Here is a 17,493-nt window from a genome sequence, read left to right as displayed (position 1 = left end):
CCCAGGACTAATGATACCTTTTTTTTTTTTTTTTTTTTTTCGGGTACAGGGCCGAACCTCCTACGAGGTCCCCACGCAAAAGGGGCGCGCGGGGTATGTGAGACTCAACGGTCTGCATGGTGTTGTGAGCAGACCGCGGGCCCAAGGATTTTAGGACCCACCCACTAAACGACTCCCCTGCACTCTTACACCCGACGTCCGATCCCCTCCGAGGTCAGAACCCGGATGAGGTAGGGGGGCTACCGCGGTCAACACTACAACCAGACGGCGCGGCTCACCCCAAGGACGCCCAGCCGACGGAGCCTTCGAGGCGAATCGAAGGCTCTGAAACGTCGGCCGTCTCGGTACGGCAGCCCGTCGGGCCGCCCAGACGGTGCCGCTGGTGTCCCGGAATACCCCGCTGGACCAGAACCAGCCTGCCGGGTCGGGACGCGATACACCGTCGACCGGTCGCTCTATTCACTCCACGGCAGCGCGCTAGAGTGCTGGTAGCGCGCCGCGCGGCCTCACCCCCTCAGGTCGCCCCTTGACCTTCACCGGGGGGAGGCCGCCACCTACAGGGGCCGGGACGTACGGGCGTATTCTCGCCTCCGGCTCCCGGCTCGACGGCGACGGATCGGTGCGGAAAGGGAAGAGCTCTCCTTCTCTCGCTCCGCCGCCTCCTTCTGCGAGATGGTGGACTCGCAGAAGTCGAGCATCGCCTTCCAGGACGCGTCGCTGCCGAGCATCGTAGCCACGACGCGCGGCAGTGAGAGGTCCTCTCCAATGACCGCGAGGGCGGCGCGCTGCTCGTCAAATCCAGAGCAACGCGCCAGCGTGTGTTCCGCTGTGTCATCCTCGTCGCGGTCCACGCAGTGGTGGCACTGCGCCGTCGGTTCCCTTCCGGCTATTTTGAAGAGGTACCGGCCAAAACACCCATGGCCGGTCAACATCTGCGTCAGCCGGAAGGTGAGGCATCCGCGGTCGCGGCCCACCCAGTCCGCGAGAATACCTTGATTTAACATGTTTTTTATCTGTCTACTCACTTCATCTTTGTGGCATTCAGGAAAACGATAGCTTTTAACATGTATAGGAGTCTCGGATGTAGTGCGGATTTCGTGTTGAATAGTTTTAGTGGCAGTTAACAGATCTCCTTCTAAAAAAAAAAAAAAAATATCATTAAAATCTGAACATAGCTTTCGTAAGCTAGACTCTTCTTCTGAATTTAAATGATCACATCTTAACGCATTTTGGACCTTCTTATCGTGATCTAAGTCAGCGAAGGCTGTTGGAAAGCAAGGGACAGTTTCCTCAAGTATACTTTGAGAAACGTCAGGGTTGTTTTCTAATACATATGACACAGGCTCTAACGTTAACTGGATTGGCTTTAAAATAACTTTACTTTCAGAAGTGTTTAAAACAGAGATATTAATTTTATTATTTGTTTTTACGCGAGTGAGACATTTTGAAAAAAGAAGTTTAGGGTAGTCACTTAAATTAGTCGTTAGGCTTAAACCTCCTTTTAATTCAGGGTTTGTGACATGGCATTCAATCATCATTTCTGTGCGACCCGGAACGAGATAAATTGGTTCGGTGTTAATTTCAAAATACACGGGTGTTTTTCCTGGTACTTGTAATTGAGGTGTAGAATAACATATAGAAGCACGGTAATTAGAAAGAAAGTTCGTTCCTATAATCCCGTCATAATCAAGGTTAACTTTGTCAACGACATGAAAATAAAAGGGAAATTCTTTTTCTTTATTATAGAGGGTTAACATAAACCTACCGCTTGTTTCGGCATGTGAGCCAAGGTCGTTTATACCTTTGAATTTGACTTTATTCGAATCGAGACATGGAATATTTGATAAACTTGTATCTTTACTAGGCAAATAGAACTACCCGTATCAACAAGCAGTCTTAAGGGGTTTTTTGAATTTGAATTGAAGGGGCCATATGGGATGCAAGGAACAGCTGATTATTGACTCCACAATATATAAACATGCCACCACAAAAATAGAAATCTTCATTGTACCTATATTGATTACAAGAAAGCGTTTGACAGTGTTCCACATTCTTGGCTGATAAAATATTAGAGATTTACAGAATAAACTCTAAAATTATAGATTTTCTACGAAATATAATGCCCCAGTGGCAAACCACGCTACAAATTAATTGTAATTCCAATCCTATCATAACACGTCAAATATCTATTAAGAAAGGAATCTACCAAGGTGATTCACTAAGCCCGCTGTGGTTCTGTCTCGCCCTTAACCCCTTATCTCACTTGCTACAACGTTGCCGGGCTGGATATTGCCTCAAAATACCACAGAAAATACATCAATATCACACCTCATATACATGGATGACATTAAACTATACGCACAGTCAGAAAAAGAAATGAAAAAATTAGTAGAAGCAACAGCAGAGTTCAGTAAAGATATTAACATGCAATTTAGCTTAGACAAATGTAAAACACTTCACATTATTAGAGGCAAGATACAACCCGGCGACTATGTAATAAACGACACAGACACAATAACAGCAATGGAAGCGACTGACTTATATAAATATCTAGGTTATACACAACTAAAAGGACTAGACCATGTTAGAATCAAAAACACATTAACTGCAGAGTACAAAAAAAGACTAAACGCCATTTGTAAATCCCAACTATCTAGTAAACACCTTGTAAAGGCTTTAAATACTTACGCCATTCCCATATTAACCTATTCATTCGGAATTATAAAATGGACCAAAACGGATACAGAACAGTTAGAACCAACTACACGCACCACACTAACATAACACAAAAAGTTACACCCTAAATCTGCCATAGAACGGCTAACAATTAAACGACAAAATGGAGGGACAGGCCTTGTAGATATCCAGCACTTGTGGCAAAAACAAATCATTAGGCTAAAATCATTTTTTCACACAAAATCACAATCTAGTAAAATACATAATGCAATAGTTCTAAACGACAACAACTACACTCCACTAAACCTAAATGATCAAACAGATACACTGAACACCAACAGTAATAACCCGCAAGAACAAAAAATTAAAGAATGGAAAAAGAAAGTGCTTCATGGTCGACATCCTCATGACCTAGAACAGTCACATATAAACACACTTGCATCTAATAAATGGCTTAAAGTCGGTAGTTTATTTCCAGAAACTGAAGGATTTATGATAGCAATACAGGACCAGATTATTAACACAAAAAATTACAGAAAATACATAGTGAAAGATCCTACAATAACAAACGATAGGTGTCGCAAATGTCATACACAATCAGAAACCATTTAACACATAACAGGAGGATGCACTACCCTCACACAAACAGACTATACACACAGACACAATCAGGTAGCAAATATTATTCATCAAAAACTTGCACTCAAATATGCACTCATAAAAGACACAAACACTCCATATTACAAATATAATCCACAAACCATTCTAGAAAATACTACAAACAAACTCTATTACGACCGCGCCATTCTCACCGATAAGTCAATTCATTATAATAGACCAGACATAACTGTACAGGACAAAGTTAACAAAATCACTTACCTTATTGACATTGCTGTTCCTAACACACACAACATACAAAAAACAATAACTGAAAAAATAAGCAAGTACGCAGAACTCAAAGATGAAGTGAGCAGAATTTGGCGACAGGAAAAAGTATACATAGTACCCATAGTTCTCTCCACAACAGGCGTCATTCCCAACCATCTTCTCCATAGCCTAAAACTATTAGACCTCAAAGAAACTCTCTACATAACTCTCCAAAAAGCCGCAATCTTGAATACGTGTAGAATGGTCAGGAAATTCTTGCAGATAGACGAAAACGAAATTGCCCCTCATAATAACATACCGTCAACATAAATTTTCCTTCCTACACGCTGCGTTCACTTGGTTTAGGCCCGTGGATGTGGTTCAGACTAGCCAAAGTGCTAAGAAAAGATTACCTTTCTGAAAAATAATAATAATGGTTGGTTCGAAGTAAGTATCAGTTGAATGGAATATTTAGATGTATTCAATTGATAATTATTTTTAATAAATGTATATTTTTTATTATCTTATCTTTTGATTGGTTTTGGTAATTTTAAGTATGTTTCAATGATAATATGTACACATATGGACTTGTTGTTGTTGTCTGAAATAAAATAAATCAATCATTCATTCATAATACCAGGTGCAGCGCCCAGCGTAGGTGAACCCCAGCGGAGCGCCTGAATCACCACTGCAAGTGCTGCGGCCGCCAGCAGTGCCCACGCACAGGGTTGACGAGATAAGGTTTGATGGCCCGAATGTTCGTGATCACCTGGAGGGGCCCTTGATTCCTCTTGGTGTTTGACACAGAGTTATGTATAAACGAGATAGGATTACTGCAGTTTTGATGTACAAAAAATGCCTATTTCTACTTGTTTTCATTTCAAGAGGTATTGACCGTCACTTTTCCTCCCGTATCAGCCCAAGCCCAGGTCCCGACGAACTAGTGTTCCAGCAACGATCAAGATGTGTTGGCGGTAAGAGGGTTGGCTGAATGACATTTACAAAGCAAATTGGCAATCAAATCCTGCTTGAATAATATTCGTTTGTAGCCCGTAGGCCTTTACAGTTTCACCAAGATAAGTAGGCAAGCAAAGGCTCAGCCAGGAGGGGTGGGATTTACTAACAGCTGCCCGAGCGCCTCCGAAGGAGACCTAACAGCTCAAGAGTAGCTGCTTCGCGAATGAATTTACTACCGGATCGGAATCGCGACCCGCTGAGAAAATCCGGCGAGAAACTCAGCGGCTGATGCATGGGTTAGGTTGCACATCGACTCTTTGTCGATTTCGACGAGTACGGTTATCGTGGTCCCTAAGCCTGCTCCTAGAGTTAAAGCTGAAGGCGTCTAATGCAAAGGTTATTGGATCTGATGGATCCGTAAGGACGTGTCTAGGGCGTCGACGTTGACTGGCTCCTGCGTGATCAGGATTCGGGGAGTAGTCAGCGGCCCAGGGTATGGGTTGTCTAAAGAGAGTAATCGGGGGTGTGAGCTTCCTCCTCCTAATCCGGGAGGAAATCCGTGTGGAGCTTCCCCTCTGAAATAGCACCGCAGTACTTTTCGCTGGGTTGATGTCTATGCGCCATTTTCGGAACCACTGTCCTAGGGCTAGGGCTGCGCTCTGAAGCTTCTTCGCGATTAGGGACTTATTTCTACTGGAATAGTAAACAGTCGTGTCGTCGGCGAATAAAGCTAAATGGGTCGGCGGCGACCGGGGAATATCGTTGACGAATAAGCTAAATAGAGGGTGAGAGGACAGAGCCTTGCGGGACTCCACCTGTGAGAGGTTGTGGGGAGGAGCGGGTTCCCTCGACTCGATATCGAAAAGAGCGGTTCGACAAGAAGTCCCGTATGATGAGTACGCGACTATCCGGCACGCCATGTTGAATAGTTTGAAAATCAAACCGTTGTGCCAGACTTTGTCGAACGCTTTTGCGACGTCGAAGAAGAAAGTTCCCGTGTATAACGGTTTGGTCGATTAAGCCCCACAAGAATGTGCTCCGTGAGGCGGTGCACCTGTTGAACCCATGAGCAATACCGTCTTACCATAAGGGCACACGGGCCCGTGCCCAGGGCCCCCATTCTCAGGGGCCCGAAAGACCGACAATTTCTCTCACACGTTTATCTCAAAACATTTTTGTCGGTCACATTACACTTTTTTCATAAATTAGTAATCAGAAGGTATTTACAAGGCATATAATATGCCTATAATAGAATATTTGCTCAACAGAAATCCCGAAAGAAATCATCGAAATCGTAACCAAAAAACCAGCAGCATTCTAATATCATTATTGACTTATATATCATACTGTATTGATTACCTATAATAAATGGTCATACTCAGTAAAAATGTTATTATAATTCGCTTTTTTACATTCCAAAAGGGCCTCAAATTCTTGTGTGCCCAAAGTTTAAGATGTCCCTGTGCATGAGTGATTTGTAGGGAATCCGAATTGTTCATCGATGAGAATGCCCTTGGATGAAACGAAGTCTCTGAGGCGTTTGTAGAGCAGACGCTCATACTGTTTGCCTAGAGACATGAGGAGGCTAATCGGCGGTAGCTCGTCGGATGATTTTTTGGTTTACCGGGTTTATGTATGCCGATAACGTCCGCTTCTTTCCACACCGCGGGAAGATACAGTTCGCCATAGCGGCATTGAAAATAGATGCCAACACCACGATGAGTTGGACGGGTAGAAGTTAATAACGCGGTTGGATATACCGTCGGAACCGGGAGCCTTGCGAGGACGTAGGTCTTTGATCAAATCTTTAACTTCCATCGGGTGACGGGTGGTAACGCATCCGAGGGTGGCAAGGAGGCTCTGCGTTCTACCTCACTGTCTACTAATTCTACATGAACAGGGTCCACGGATTGAGTGCTGGGCGTGCACTGGGTTTCAATGTATCGACCAGTAGCTCTGCTTTTTCGTCATCATCGAACGCCGCGAGTCGGCCTGAGGGGCCTACGAGGGGGGCATAGTTACTACCGTATCCGATTTGAGAGTACGAGCTAAGTGGTAGTAAGACCTTTGGAGGGCGCGAGTCCTTCTAAGAAATCAGACCATCTGACATCTCGGACTTCGGCGATGCGAGACTTTACGTCGCGTTGTAGGGCACGCATTCGAATACGATTTTCCGCGGTAGGATACTTGTCGTAGGCGCGTATCGAGGCGTTCTTAGCTCTAAGGAGTTCCCTAATCGTCGGACAATTTGAAGCGGTAACGGAAGTCCTCCGCTACAACTTGTTTCGATGACCTATCTAATGTCGAGGTGATGTGTGACGTTAAGATGTCTTTGGCTTCAGCGGTATCCTGAGGAGACGGGGTTGAGTCCGGGCTAAACGGGAGCGATGGTGGATCAGATTCAGCCAGGCTGATGCCCAGCGTGTGCCAATCCACCACAGTCCTCGTGACGGGAACGGAATCGGGAGCGCGACCGAGCTTCATAAGGACGGGACGGTGGTCTGAATCTAACTCTGAAACTACTTCGATCGACTATAAACGCAGAGTTACGTTTTTTAATAACGCTATGTCGAGTATATCCGGGCGATGCGCGATATTAGCGGGTAGTGAGTCGGGGTTAGCGGAGCGACGATATCGAAGGCGAGATCATCGACTAACGCGTCAAGCCGCCTGCCATTCGGGGTTGTTGTGTGTGAGTTCCACCTGATGTGTTTACAATTTAGGTCGCCCGCCAGAATGACAGAGCTCCCCATGCCGAGTAGCGCCTCGATATGACTGCTTAGAACGATCTTATTCGGTGGAAGATAAACGGACGCGATAACGATCGGCGCGTGTCCCGTCAGTGAGATTCGGCACACTGATGCTTCGATATTAGCGAGCGCGGGAGGATCGAGCGGGACGCAATGCAGGGCTCTTCTATAGTAAATGACGGTACCACCACCACGAGCGGAGAGCCTGTCGTTCCTGACCATGTATAGTTCGCGATTTTAGGGTCACAGCGCACGGCTTAAGTAGGGTCTCCTGCACTAAAAAGATATCAATTTGATGGTCACGCAAAAAGTCAGAAACCTGATCACGTTGATTTGCGAGACCGTAAGCGTTAAAAAATCCTATCGTTACTAATAGGGGCTTTATTCTACTTATATACGCCATTGATTACCGGCGGAGTGAGGGAGGACGTACGTATTGAATGACGCGTATACGTCGGCGTATTCTTGCACAACGGCGATAAAGTGTTGTGCGGTGGAGGCAGCGCGAATGGCGTCGCCCAAAGCGTTAACGCGCTCAAAGTTGATCGACTGAAAGAAGTCGATCGCTAAAGCGAGATTGTCGGACGCGGTCGGAGGGCAAGTCGCGGGAGAGGGACGAGTCGCGGGGGCGGGACGAATCGCGGAGGAGGGAGTTGTAGCCGTGTTCATGTACGGCAGCGGTTCGCCCAGGCCGAGACACTGGGCACCGCGCCGGAACGAACGCTGGCTTAGCCTGCGACACAGAGGGTACCGAGGCTTTGTTGTCTGGGCCGGAAGCTCGGAGGCGGTTTTGGCGGGCGACGCGGCGATTTATTTTCGGGGTTCGGGGGCATCCGCGGTAATTTGCGGGGTGACCCTGTGTTCGACACAGGACGCAGCTAGGCGGTTCCGTCGCAGTTTTTGATCACGAGTGCATAGGGCTGTGGCGTGATCGCCCAAACACTTAACACATCGGGGCGCGCGTGACAGTTACGGGCAGAGTGCCCGTACAGTTGACAGTTATGGCACTGGCTAGGAGTGCCTTTTTTATGGGGGGCTTCGACGGCGATACCGGAGAGCCTGCAGACGGTCTGTGTGTTGAAGATTTCTTACCTTCGGGGTAGGCTGGAGGGCGACTAGAACCATATTATTAGGCTCCCTACCGCGACCAGTGTGCATACGGTGCACAGAATTCACTGGTAAGCCCTAATCTAACAATCGGCCTTGACGAGCTCTACATCGAACTCTTTAGGGATTCCGCGTATTACAACGCGGAGTTCGTGCTCCTCTGGAGCGTATACGTATGGAAACTTATATGCTCCTGTGTTTGAACCTTAATTTGAATGCCGTTTGCGAGGCTACGGGCATTCGTGAAATTGATATATTTGGCCTTAAGGGCCAGGCAAACTCGATCCCAAGCTGCCTTTTCTTGAAGGATAACCGGGGGAGGGGTCTGGGTTTATTTTGTGCCACCGGACGCGGCGACGGACTGGCACGGGCTGGGGCGGAACGGGAGTCTGAGGGCGAGGGCGCAACGCTTTCGCAGCTTTGCTAATTTTAGCGGCCGCGGGAGCTCAGGACTCCGCGGCACGCTTCTTACCCTTTTGTACCAGGGTGAATCCATCCGTCGATGAGGCGAGGGCGAGGTCGACCTCCATATCCGAGTCAGAGTCGGAGCACGAGGAGGCGGGCGCAGGCGACCTACGAGCAAGTATAGGTGTTTTAGAGGGCGCGTTGGAGGCCGCGGATGATCGCTCAGCTGAAACGGTGGCCACGGCGGACGACGCAGCAGCTTTACTCGCCAGTATAGGCGACACGGGAGCGGCAGGCACGACGGAGGCTGCGGTGCTCGATGCAGAAGCTTTGCACGCAGGTACAGGCGACGCAGGAGCAGCGAGCGCGGCGGAGTCCTCGAGAGGGCTCGCAGTGTGATTGGCCTTGAAGGCCAGAAACTTTGAGGCGAGCTGTGGGTGACGAAGTCGGAGGAATTCCGCGAATACAGCGTCCATGATCGCTGAGTGCCCAGGTGGGGCGGCCTCGGGTCTTGAAAACACTCGCCTTGCGGCGAGGCCCCAACTTCTCGGACCTGAGCGGTACTATTGAAAACAGGTGGCGATGCGGAGCAATTACTTTTTTTTTTTTTTTTATTGCTTAGATGTGTGGACGAGCTCACAGCCCACCTGGTGTTAAGTGGTTACTGGAGCCCATAGACACCTACAACGTAAATGCGCCACACACCTTGAGATATAGTTCTAAGGTCTCAGTATAGTCACAACGGCTGCCCCACCCTTCAAACCGAAACGCATTACTGCTTCACGCAGAAATAGGCGGGCGGTGGTACCTACCCGTGCGGACTCACAAGAGGTCCTACCACCAGTAACAACACCAGTTACTACAGGACAAAGAAGAACACAACAAAACAGAAATAACAAAAAGAAACATAAACAATTAAAACTTCCAGGAAAAACACTTCGTCGGCAGATGTACCACGAACACAAGCCTCGCGAACAATGGCCGGGCTAACAAAAGCCGGGCGAACAAAGGCCGGGCGATCGAGTGGTCGATGAGCACGTCCGCACGTGACGGGTGCCTTTATCGGAATAACGAACGAGTTACGAACATAACTACAACTATGTGTGGGACAACGATTTAATAGGCAATGGAGAGAACGTAGGGTCCGCTCACGGCTAGAGTCAAGATATTGAAAATAGGGAGCTAGATAGTAACTAGGTTCTAGGTTCTAGGGAAACTATGATGAACGGGCCATAATGTTTCCATTGTAAAGATAAACTTTAAACTTTCTAAAACCTTCTTCTTGTTGTCTTAATAGGAGCGACTTACTCGCAACCTTATATATTATATTACCTAATATATATATATATAAACCTATACCAATTATATTACCTAATCAATAAATTAATTAAAAATTTTTTGATCTGATACTTAAAATCCTAATCCATTGCGATAAGATTTGACGAGTTAATTACTATAAAAATCTTCAAGTGTCAGTAAAAAGTCACTTGGAAGTCGAGTTTCTCGCAGTATATTACATTGTGATCCTAGGATGAGAGGTTTAATGTATTGGCGCTGCTTGCGCTGGCGACTGCTGCCCATGCCTTCGTACCCATAGAGACCAACTACCATGAGGTGATCGGATCCCTATGGCGATGGAGCTCAAGAGCGCTGAGGAGGGCGCTGACTTCGACGGCGCCAGGATCGTAGGAGGCAGTGTGGCGGGGCTAGGCACTCATCCACATCTTGTGAGTATATTTACCATTTTATAACAGTGTATTTTCATTGTAGTTTTTTGCCGTAGATGGAAAGATGATTTCAGGAGGCGTCCTGTCAATCGGTCTTTTATTTTTTTTTTGTCAGGAGGAAATCGCCGGACTTTCGCCCTTCACTGGGGATGGAGGGCGGGACATGTCGGAGTCGAACCGACTAAAACCTCCTGTCTCTCAACAACCAACGTCCAAACCTCGCATGAGACAAAACTCATGAAAAGGCAAAGGGGGGAAAGTGAAGCGTTTAGTGCGGAGCACATCTCTCCCATCACCCTCCCCTCGGGACGCCGGACTGGCGGTCGTCGGCGCCACGACCACCAGCCCTCTCGGTCGGCAGGCTATCCAAAGCCCGCCTAGATGGCGCCGGTTAGAATGGTCTATCCTACGGAATACCCGCTGGGTCAGAACCAGCGTGGGTTGAGGATAGCCGGCCTTCCATCACCCGGATGCTCCTGCATAAAACGCGTGCAGAGCAGCTTGCACGTCGTCTTCTTAGGCCCCCTTCGCCGGTCCCCAGGCCGACATGTGAGGGAGACCCGAAACACTTAGAGGGCCAGGGCTTGGGCGAGATCCTCCTCCCTGGCCCCCGGTCGACGGCGGCGGGCCTGTGCATCTCTCACGTGCCCCGCCGCCTCCTCCTGCGAGATGGTGCACTCGCAGAAGTCGAGCATCGCCTTCCACGACTCGTCGTCACCGAGCATCGATGCCACAACACTCGGCAACGACAAGTCGTTTCCTATTTTTGCGACGAGGACACGGCGCCACCCCTCCCGTGCGGGGCAGGTGACGAGCGTGTGCTGCTCCGCCGTGTCCAAGTCGCAACCACAATGGTGGCACTCTACCGTCGGAGCGGCTCCGATCCGGTGCAGGAACTCACCGAAGCAACCATGCCCAGTGAACACCTGCGTGAGCCGGAAAGTGAGGCGTCCTCTGTCACGATTCACCCAATTCACAAGAACCGGGCGAATCGCCTCGACAGTCCTACGACTAGCCGAAGGATCGGCCAGCCGTCTGGACCTTGACTCCAGCACGGACCGCCGAGATTGCCCCGGGCACGAAGGTCAGTCCGCTACTTTTTTTTTTATTTTTTTATTGCCCTTGTAGGCAGACGAGCATACGGCCCACCTGATGGTGAGTGGTTACCGTCGCCCATGGACTTCAGCAATGCCAGGGGCAGAGCCAAGCCGCTGCCTACCGTTTAATACTCTCCACGAGCCTCGTTTGAAGAAGGACATGTCATAGCGCTCGGGAAACACCGTGGAGGGGAGCTCATTCCATAGCCGGATGGTACGTGGCAAAAAGACCTCTGGAAACGCACTGTGGATGACCGCAGTGGCTCCAGGTAGTATGGATGAACTCTACTCCGGTGGCGGGCGGTGCGATGGTAAAAACGAGATGCCGGTATCATCTCGAACAATTCCTCAGAGCACTCCCCATGGAACATACGGTACAAAATACAGAGGGAACCGAAGTCCCTCCGCAGACCCAGAGGCTCCAAACGATCCGTGAGAATGGGATTATCGACAATCCGAACGGCCCTCCTCTGTATGGAGTCAAATGGAAGAAGCTGGTATTTGGGAGCCCCGGCCCAGAGATGGGAGCAGTACTCCACGCGAGGCCGGACTTGTGCTTTATAAAGCAAAAGCCTTTGTCCAGGCGTGAAGTACCGCTTCGCTCTGTTGAGGACTCCCAGCATTTTGGACGCCAACTTGGCTTTGCCTTCCAAATGACTCCGAAACTGGACATCGCTCGAAATGTCGACCCCACGTATCCCAATACTCTCGGAAGGTTGCAGGGATACTCTTTGGAATTGCGGCGCCATGACAAAGGGGTCCTTCTTCGCAGTGAACGCGCAAACTTGTGTCTTTAACGGGTCTTTTACTGATAGTCAGCAGCGAGCGCCTCCGCCTCCAGGACCCAAGGCGGCGTCCCAGCCAGTACACACGCCGCTTCGAAGGAGATGGTGCGATAGCCACGGATGACCCTGACCGCGATGTCAACCGGTCTGGTCAACCAAGTGTTGATTGACTACTTATCGTAGCGTAGAGACAGCTTCTTCGTGGCCAAAATAGCCAGTGCTGTGTATGCTCCATCATCAGTAAACTACATATTAGTCCTATTTTATAGAGATTCTCAGTTCTTGTAACGCATGTCACACTATTATGTTCTTAAATATCTTTTATCATACTCTTTAGACTGTACTGAACCGTAGTTACAATCTTCTTCTTAAGGCCGCTATGGTGATTACTTTGACCGACGGTCGCGCCTCCATGTGCGGAGCCTCCCTGCTGAGCCACACTCGCTCCGTGACCGCGGCTCACTGCTGGAGGACCAGGAGCGCTCAAGGACGCACGCTTCAATTGGGTTTCGGCACCACTCAGTTCTTCACTGGTGGATTCAGAATTAACACTAACAATGTTCAAATGCACGGCAGCTACAACATGGACAATCTTCACAACGACGTGGCTATGATTATCCACGGACGGGTCGGATACACAAGTCAGGTCAAATGTTCAGTTCAGTCATATACCAATAAAATAAAGTATGGAAAAACAATAATGAACTACACGAGAAACATATTTCAGATGTGATCCAGCCGATCTTCCTGCCCCCTCACATCTCCTCAACAACCAATTCGTGGGTACCTGGGCCTGGGCTGCTGGTTATGGAAGAACCAGCGACGGTGAGATTTGCTCGATTATTTTACAGAACGCTCGTCATTTATGTTAAGTTTTTGACTGTAAAGAATGAATGTAATCAAATGTGTTAAGAATTGGCAGCTATCAATCGGAAACACACTTTTAAGGTTAGTTGGTCAAATTACTGAAGTTGTATCCAATTTCTTTTCCTGTTGTTTAGGCCGGCCACTTCCACTTTTTCCCCTTCTTTTTAGTTTATCGAAAGCAGCCCATCCTAGCTGAGTGCGACGCTTTATCTCCCGTTCCTGGCTGTTATTTTATGTATTTGTATGTATCTAGGACGGGAACCCCAGAGGGTCGTCCTGGTTACACTTCTGTCTCTCCGCGGCTTGTTCACGATTAGAATCAAACACTAATACTTAACTCAAACAAAACAATATTTAATCTAAGGAGTACATAAGATCTGTCTATAGTATATATTATTTTGTACATTAGCAAGTGGTAGTAACACCCGGAAGCATCAAGTGGCTCTTCAAGTGATCACCAATGCAGTCTGCTCACGTACTTTCGGTAACGGTGTCATCGCGTCGACCCTTTGCGTGAACACCCAGGGGGGGCGCAGCACCTGCCGCGGAGATTCCGGTGGACCCCTCGCTTTCACGTATGGAGGACGTCGCACCCTGGTCAGTTCACTACACATTTACCGTTAGCCTATCATCTTATAAAGTTTTATCAGTTTTAGTGCAGTCTTATCATTACAAAGTGAGCGTTCGTTGAAGTGGATTTTTTATTTACAACTAGCTGACTCGGCAGACTTCGTAGTGCCTCAATCGATAAATAAAATACCTAAACCTTTGTATAAAATAAACTTAAAAGGAATCCGTCCGACGGGGACACATCAAAGGGAAAACAAAATTGTTATTTTTATTTAATTCCGAGCATTTACATATTTATCTACCTTTTAAACCTTCTATGGACTTTCACAAATAATTCAAGACCAAAATTAGCCAAATCGGTAAAGCCGTTCTCGAGTTTTAGCGTGACTAACGAACAGCAATTCGTTTTTATATATATAGATAGATAGATATGGATGGGTAAATGAGACTTGTGTTAACCGGTTGCTGGAACTCAGAGACCTCACACAGCGGATGCCGCCATCCACCTCGAGACGTGGGGTCGCAGAATCAATAATAATGAATAACGGCTGTCCGACCCATCGACCGGACAGATATAGGCAAATATCATACACTACCGTCAGTAATTAAGCAAATCATAACTTGATTACACCATGTATACCATCGCCATTGAAATCTCCACCTAATGGGAGCGCGCGGTGTATATGAGACTGCTTCTGGCCGAAGCGGATAGAATGCGATAGAGATAAGAAACTCAGTAAGCGACGTCCTTGCACAATTCACCCGAGCGGCCGAGCCCCACCCGTGAGAAGAACCTGGAGGAGTACGCACGAGCCTACGTCTGCCGTCACGGTAGCGGCGTATCAAGCTGCCCCGGGTGCTCCCGCTAATGTTCCGCGATACTTCGTTAGACCGTGAACCAAACCAGATCAAAACGTAGTACTGCTAACCGGACGCTCTTTATTAACTAAGCCCCAAACTCTACAGAGGCTGCCCTCCACAGGTTTTGGAGCTGGGCGTAAGACCTCCTCTTGGCCCTTTTCTCTTTTGGTACATGCATCACATTGAAATATCATAGATCATGGACATTACTCGACCGCTGTCATTTGTAACTGTTTACAGATCGGGATCACCTCGTTCGGCGCTGCTCAATGCCAGCAGGGACATCCGGCTGGTTTCGCCAGGGTCACCTCGTTCGCTTCTTGGATACGTGCTAGACTCTAGATGATTTATATGCAAAATAAACGTATAATAACGATTTACAAAATAAACGTATTTATTTTTCACTGAATATCAACTTTTCTTTAGAAGACCTTTATATATTCACACATGCCCGGATTCCTCCTCGTCCCTACAGGACACAGTTGAATACATAGACATCCTGATAAATCACTTGTACACCGCGATAGGCAATGCGTATCACCAAGTCAACGTGACACAGGACTTTTGACGTGACAACGTCTTATAATTCGATGGAGCCGGCTGCACGCACGAAAAAACATGACTCATGCGGCGTTACCTCACTCTGAGGCGTTCCATTTAAGGCTTGAAGTGCAAGCGAGAGCGCGCAACGAGCGACAATCGATTCGACATGTGTCTCTCTCCTACTTGAGTGAGCGATGCATCCACGTGAACAGCTGCTATACAATAATACATTTACATGTTTTCGTCAAGTATGAAGTTCAGTGAAAAGTGAATGTGGTGTCAATTGTCCCTACAAAATATCTATCAAACAAAAAAAGTTAAAATTTTCTTTTGAAAAATGAAATCATTCCATCAGTATTTTCTTATGACGTTGTCACGTTCAACTATCGTCAGTAAACCGCCTTTACAAAAAAACGATTTTTTCAATCACATTTTTTTTTTTATTTTTTTTTTATTGCCTTTGTAGGCAGACGAGCATACGGTCCACCTGATGGTGAGTGGTTACCGTCGCCCATGGACTTCAGCAATGCCAGGGGCAGAGCCAAGCCGCTGCCTACCAATTAATACTCTCCACAAGCCTCGTTTGAAGAAGGACATGTCATAGCGCTCGGGAAACACCAGATTGCACATCACATCAGATTGCCTCCCGAGTTTTGGAACCAGAGTTAGAGACAGGAAAACAGGACAATCCGGACTTACGGTCTTTATACCAACCGATCAAACCGGATTCGGAAGCGTCCTCTACAGCGCGATGTCAAATCTCGTCAAAGTGAAGCCCGAAATACAACTATTTAGAAGGACTCGCTCCCTCTCACCAAGCATACTTACGGGCGACAAGCTAGGACCCTCAAATCGGGAGCTATCGCCACTATACCTCCTCTCATAAGCCCTTCAGGTCAACCCCCGTCTTTTAATGACGACGAGGAGGCAGAATTACTGGCGGATGCACTGCAAGAGCAGAGCATCAGCAGTCCTCCAACCGCGGACCTCAAACACACCGAGTTAGTAGACAGGGAGGTCGAATATAGTCTCCTTGCCACCTTCAGACGCGCCACCTCCATTACCGTTAACGAAGTCAAGGAAGAAATCGCGAAATTACAACCACGAAAAGCCCCCGGATCCGGAATACATAATCGCGTCTTAAAAATTTTACCCGCCCAACTGATAATCATGTTGGTCTCCATTTAGAATGCCGCTATGACGAACTGCATCTTTCCTGCGGTGTGGAAAGAAGCGGACGTAATCGTTATACATAAAATCTGAAAAACCTAAAAACGAACCCATGAGTTATCGCCCGATCAGCCCAGCGCCCCTGGGAGTTGGGACTTCATCTCTTCGAAAAGCCTCCAGATCAACGAATAGTTCGGATTCAGTGCGAAGTAGTTGTGCATCCAGAAAGTGCATTGCCCTGCATCTTGAAGCTAGGATAACCCCTCGAGGCTACTAGCTAGGCAAAAAAACCATAAAACGTAGTTACCGATGAACCTCCGAAGAAGTTTTAATTTTAATTTTTTTATTGCTTACATGTGTGGACGAGTTCACAGCCCACCTGGTGTTAAGTGGTTAGTGGAGCCTATAGACATCTACAACGTAAATGCGCCACACACCTTACGTACTCAGCAAATGTTCACGATTGACTTCCACGGTGAAGGAATAACATCGTGTAATAAAAATCAAACCCGCAAAATTATTATTTGCGTAATTACTGGTGGTAGGAACTCTTGTGAGTCCGCGCGGGTAGGTACCACCACCCTGCCATTTCTGCCGTGAAGCAGTAATGCGTTTCGGTTTGAAGGGTGGGACAGTCGTTGTAACTATATTTGAGATCTTAGAACTTATATCTCAAGATGGGTGGCGCATTTACGTTGTGGATGTTTATGGGCTGCAGTAACCACTTAACACCAGGTGGGCCGTGAGCTCGTCCACTCATCTTAGCAATAAAAAAGAGATGAATGTGAGAGGAGAGTGAGGTATCAAAGAAACTCTTCGGTTTCTTGCCGGGACGCAGTACAACGGGCGCCATTGTTTCCCTTCGCCAATTGTGCAAAAAATACCGCCGTGCAGTAATAACGTGCACATAGTGTTTGTTGATTTGGAAAAAGCGTATGATAGGGTTTCCCGTGAGGTCCTGTGGTGGAGCATGAAAGTGAAAGGAGTACCAAGGAAATATCAGCGGCTTGTCCGAGCTATGTAAGATAGAACCAGTACTTATATACGCTCCGCAGCTGGCGATACCGCCGAGTTTAATGTGGCTGCAGGCTTACACCAGGGGGTGCGGTCC

At 47.7% G+C, this 17,493-nt stretch overlaps 1 protein-coding gene across 1 annotated transcript; it reads left to right on the top strand.

Annotated features, from left to right (window-relative positions):
• The first annotated feature begins 10,235 nt into the window (after positions 1-10,235).
• On the top strand, positions 10,236-15,078 carry LOC114251916 (serine protease 1). Its single transcript, XM_028186363.2, is given in 6 exon segments — positions 10,236-10,489; positions 12,745-13,012; positions 13,099-13,121; positions 13,124-13,196; positions 13,648-13,835; positions 14,910-15,078. Coding segments are annotated over 6 exon segments (753 nt in total). The 5' UTR covers positions 10,236-10,390; the 3' UTR covers positions 15,012-15,078.
• The last annotated feature ends 2,415 nt before the right edge of the window (positions 15,079-17,493 follow it).

Source organism: Bombyx mandarina, chromosome 18 (genome assembly GCF_030267445.1).
Source record: "Bombyx mandarina strain Sakado chromosome 18, ASM3026744v2".
Lineage (NCBI taxonomy): Eukaryota > Metazoa > Arthropoda > Insecta > Lepidoptera > Bombycidae > Bombyx > Bombyx mandarina.
The sequence above is the reverse complement of the archived record's forward strand: the minus strand, read 5'-3'. Positions and strand labels throughout refer to the sequence as shown.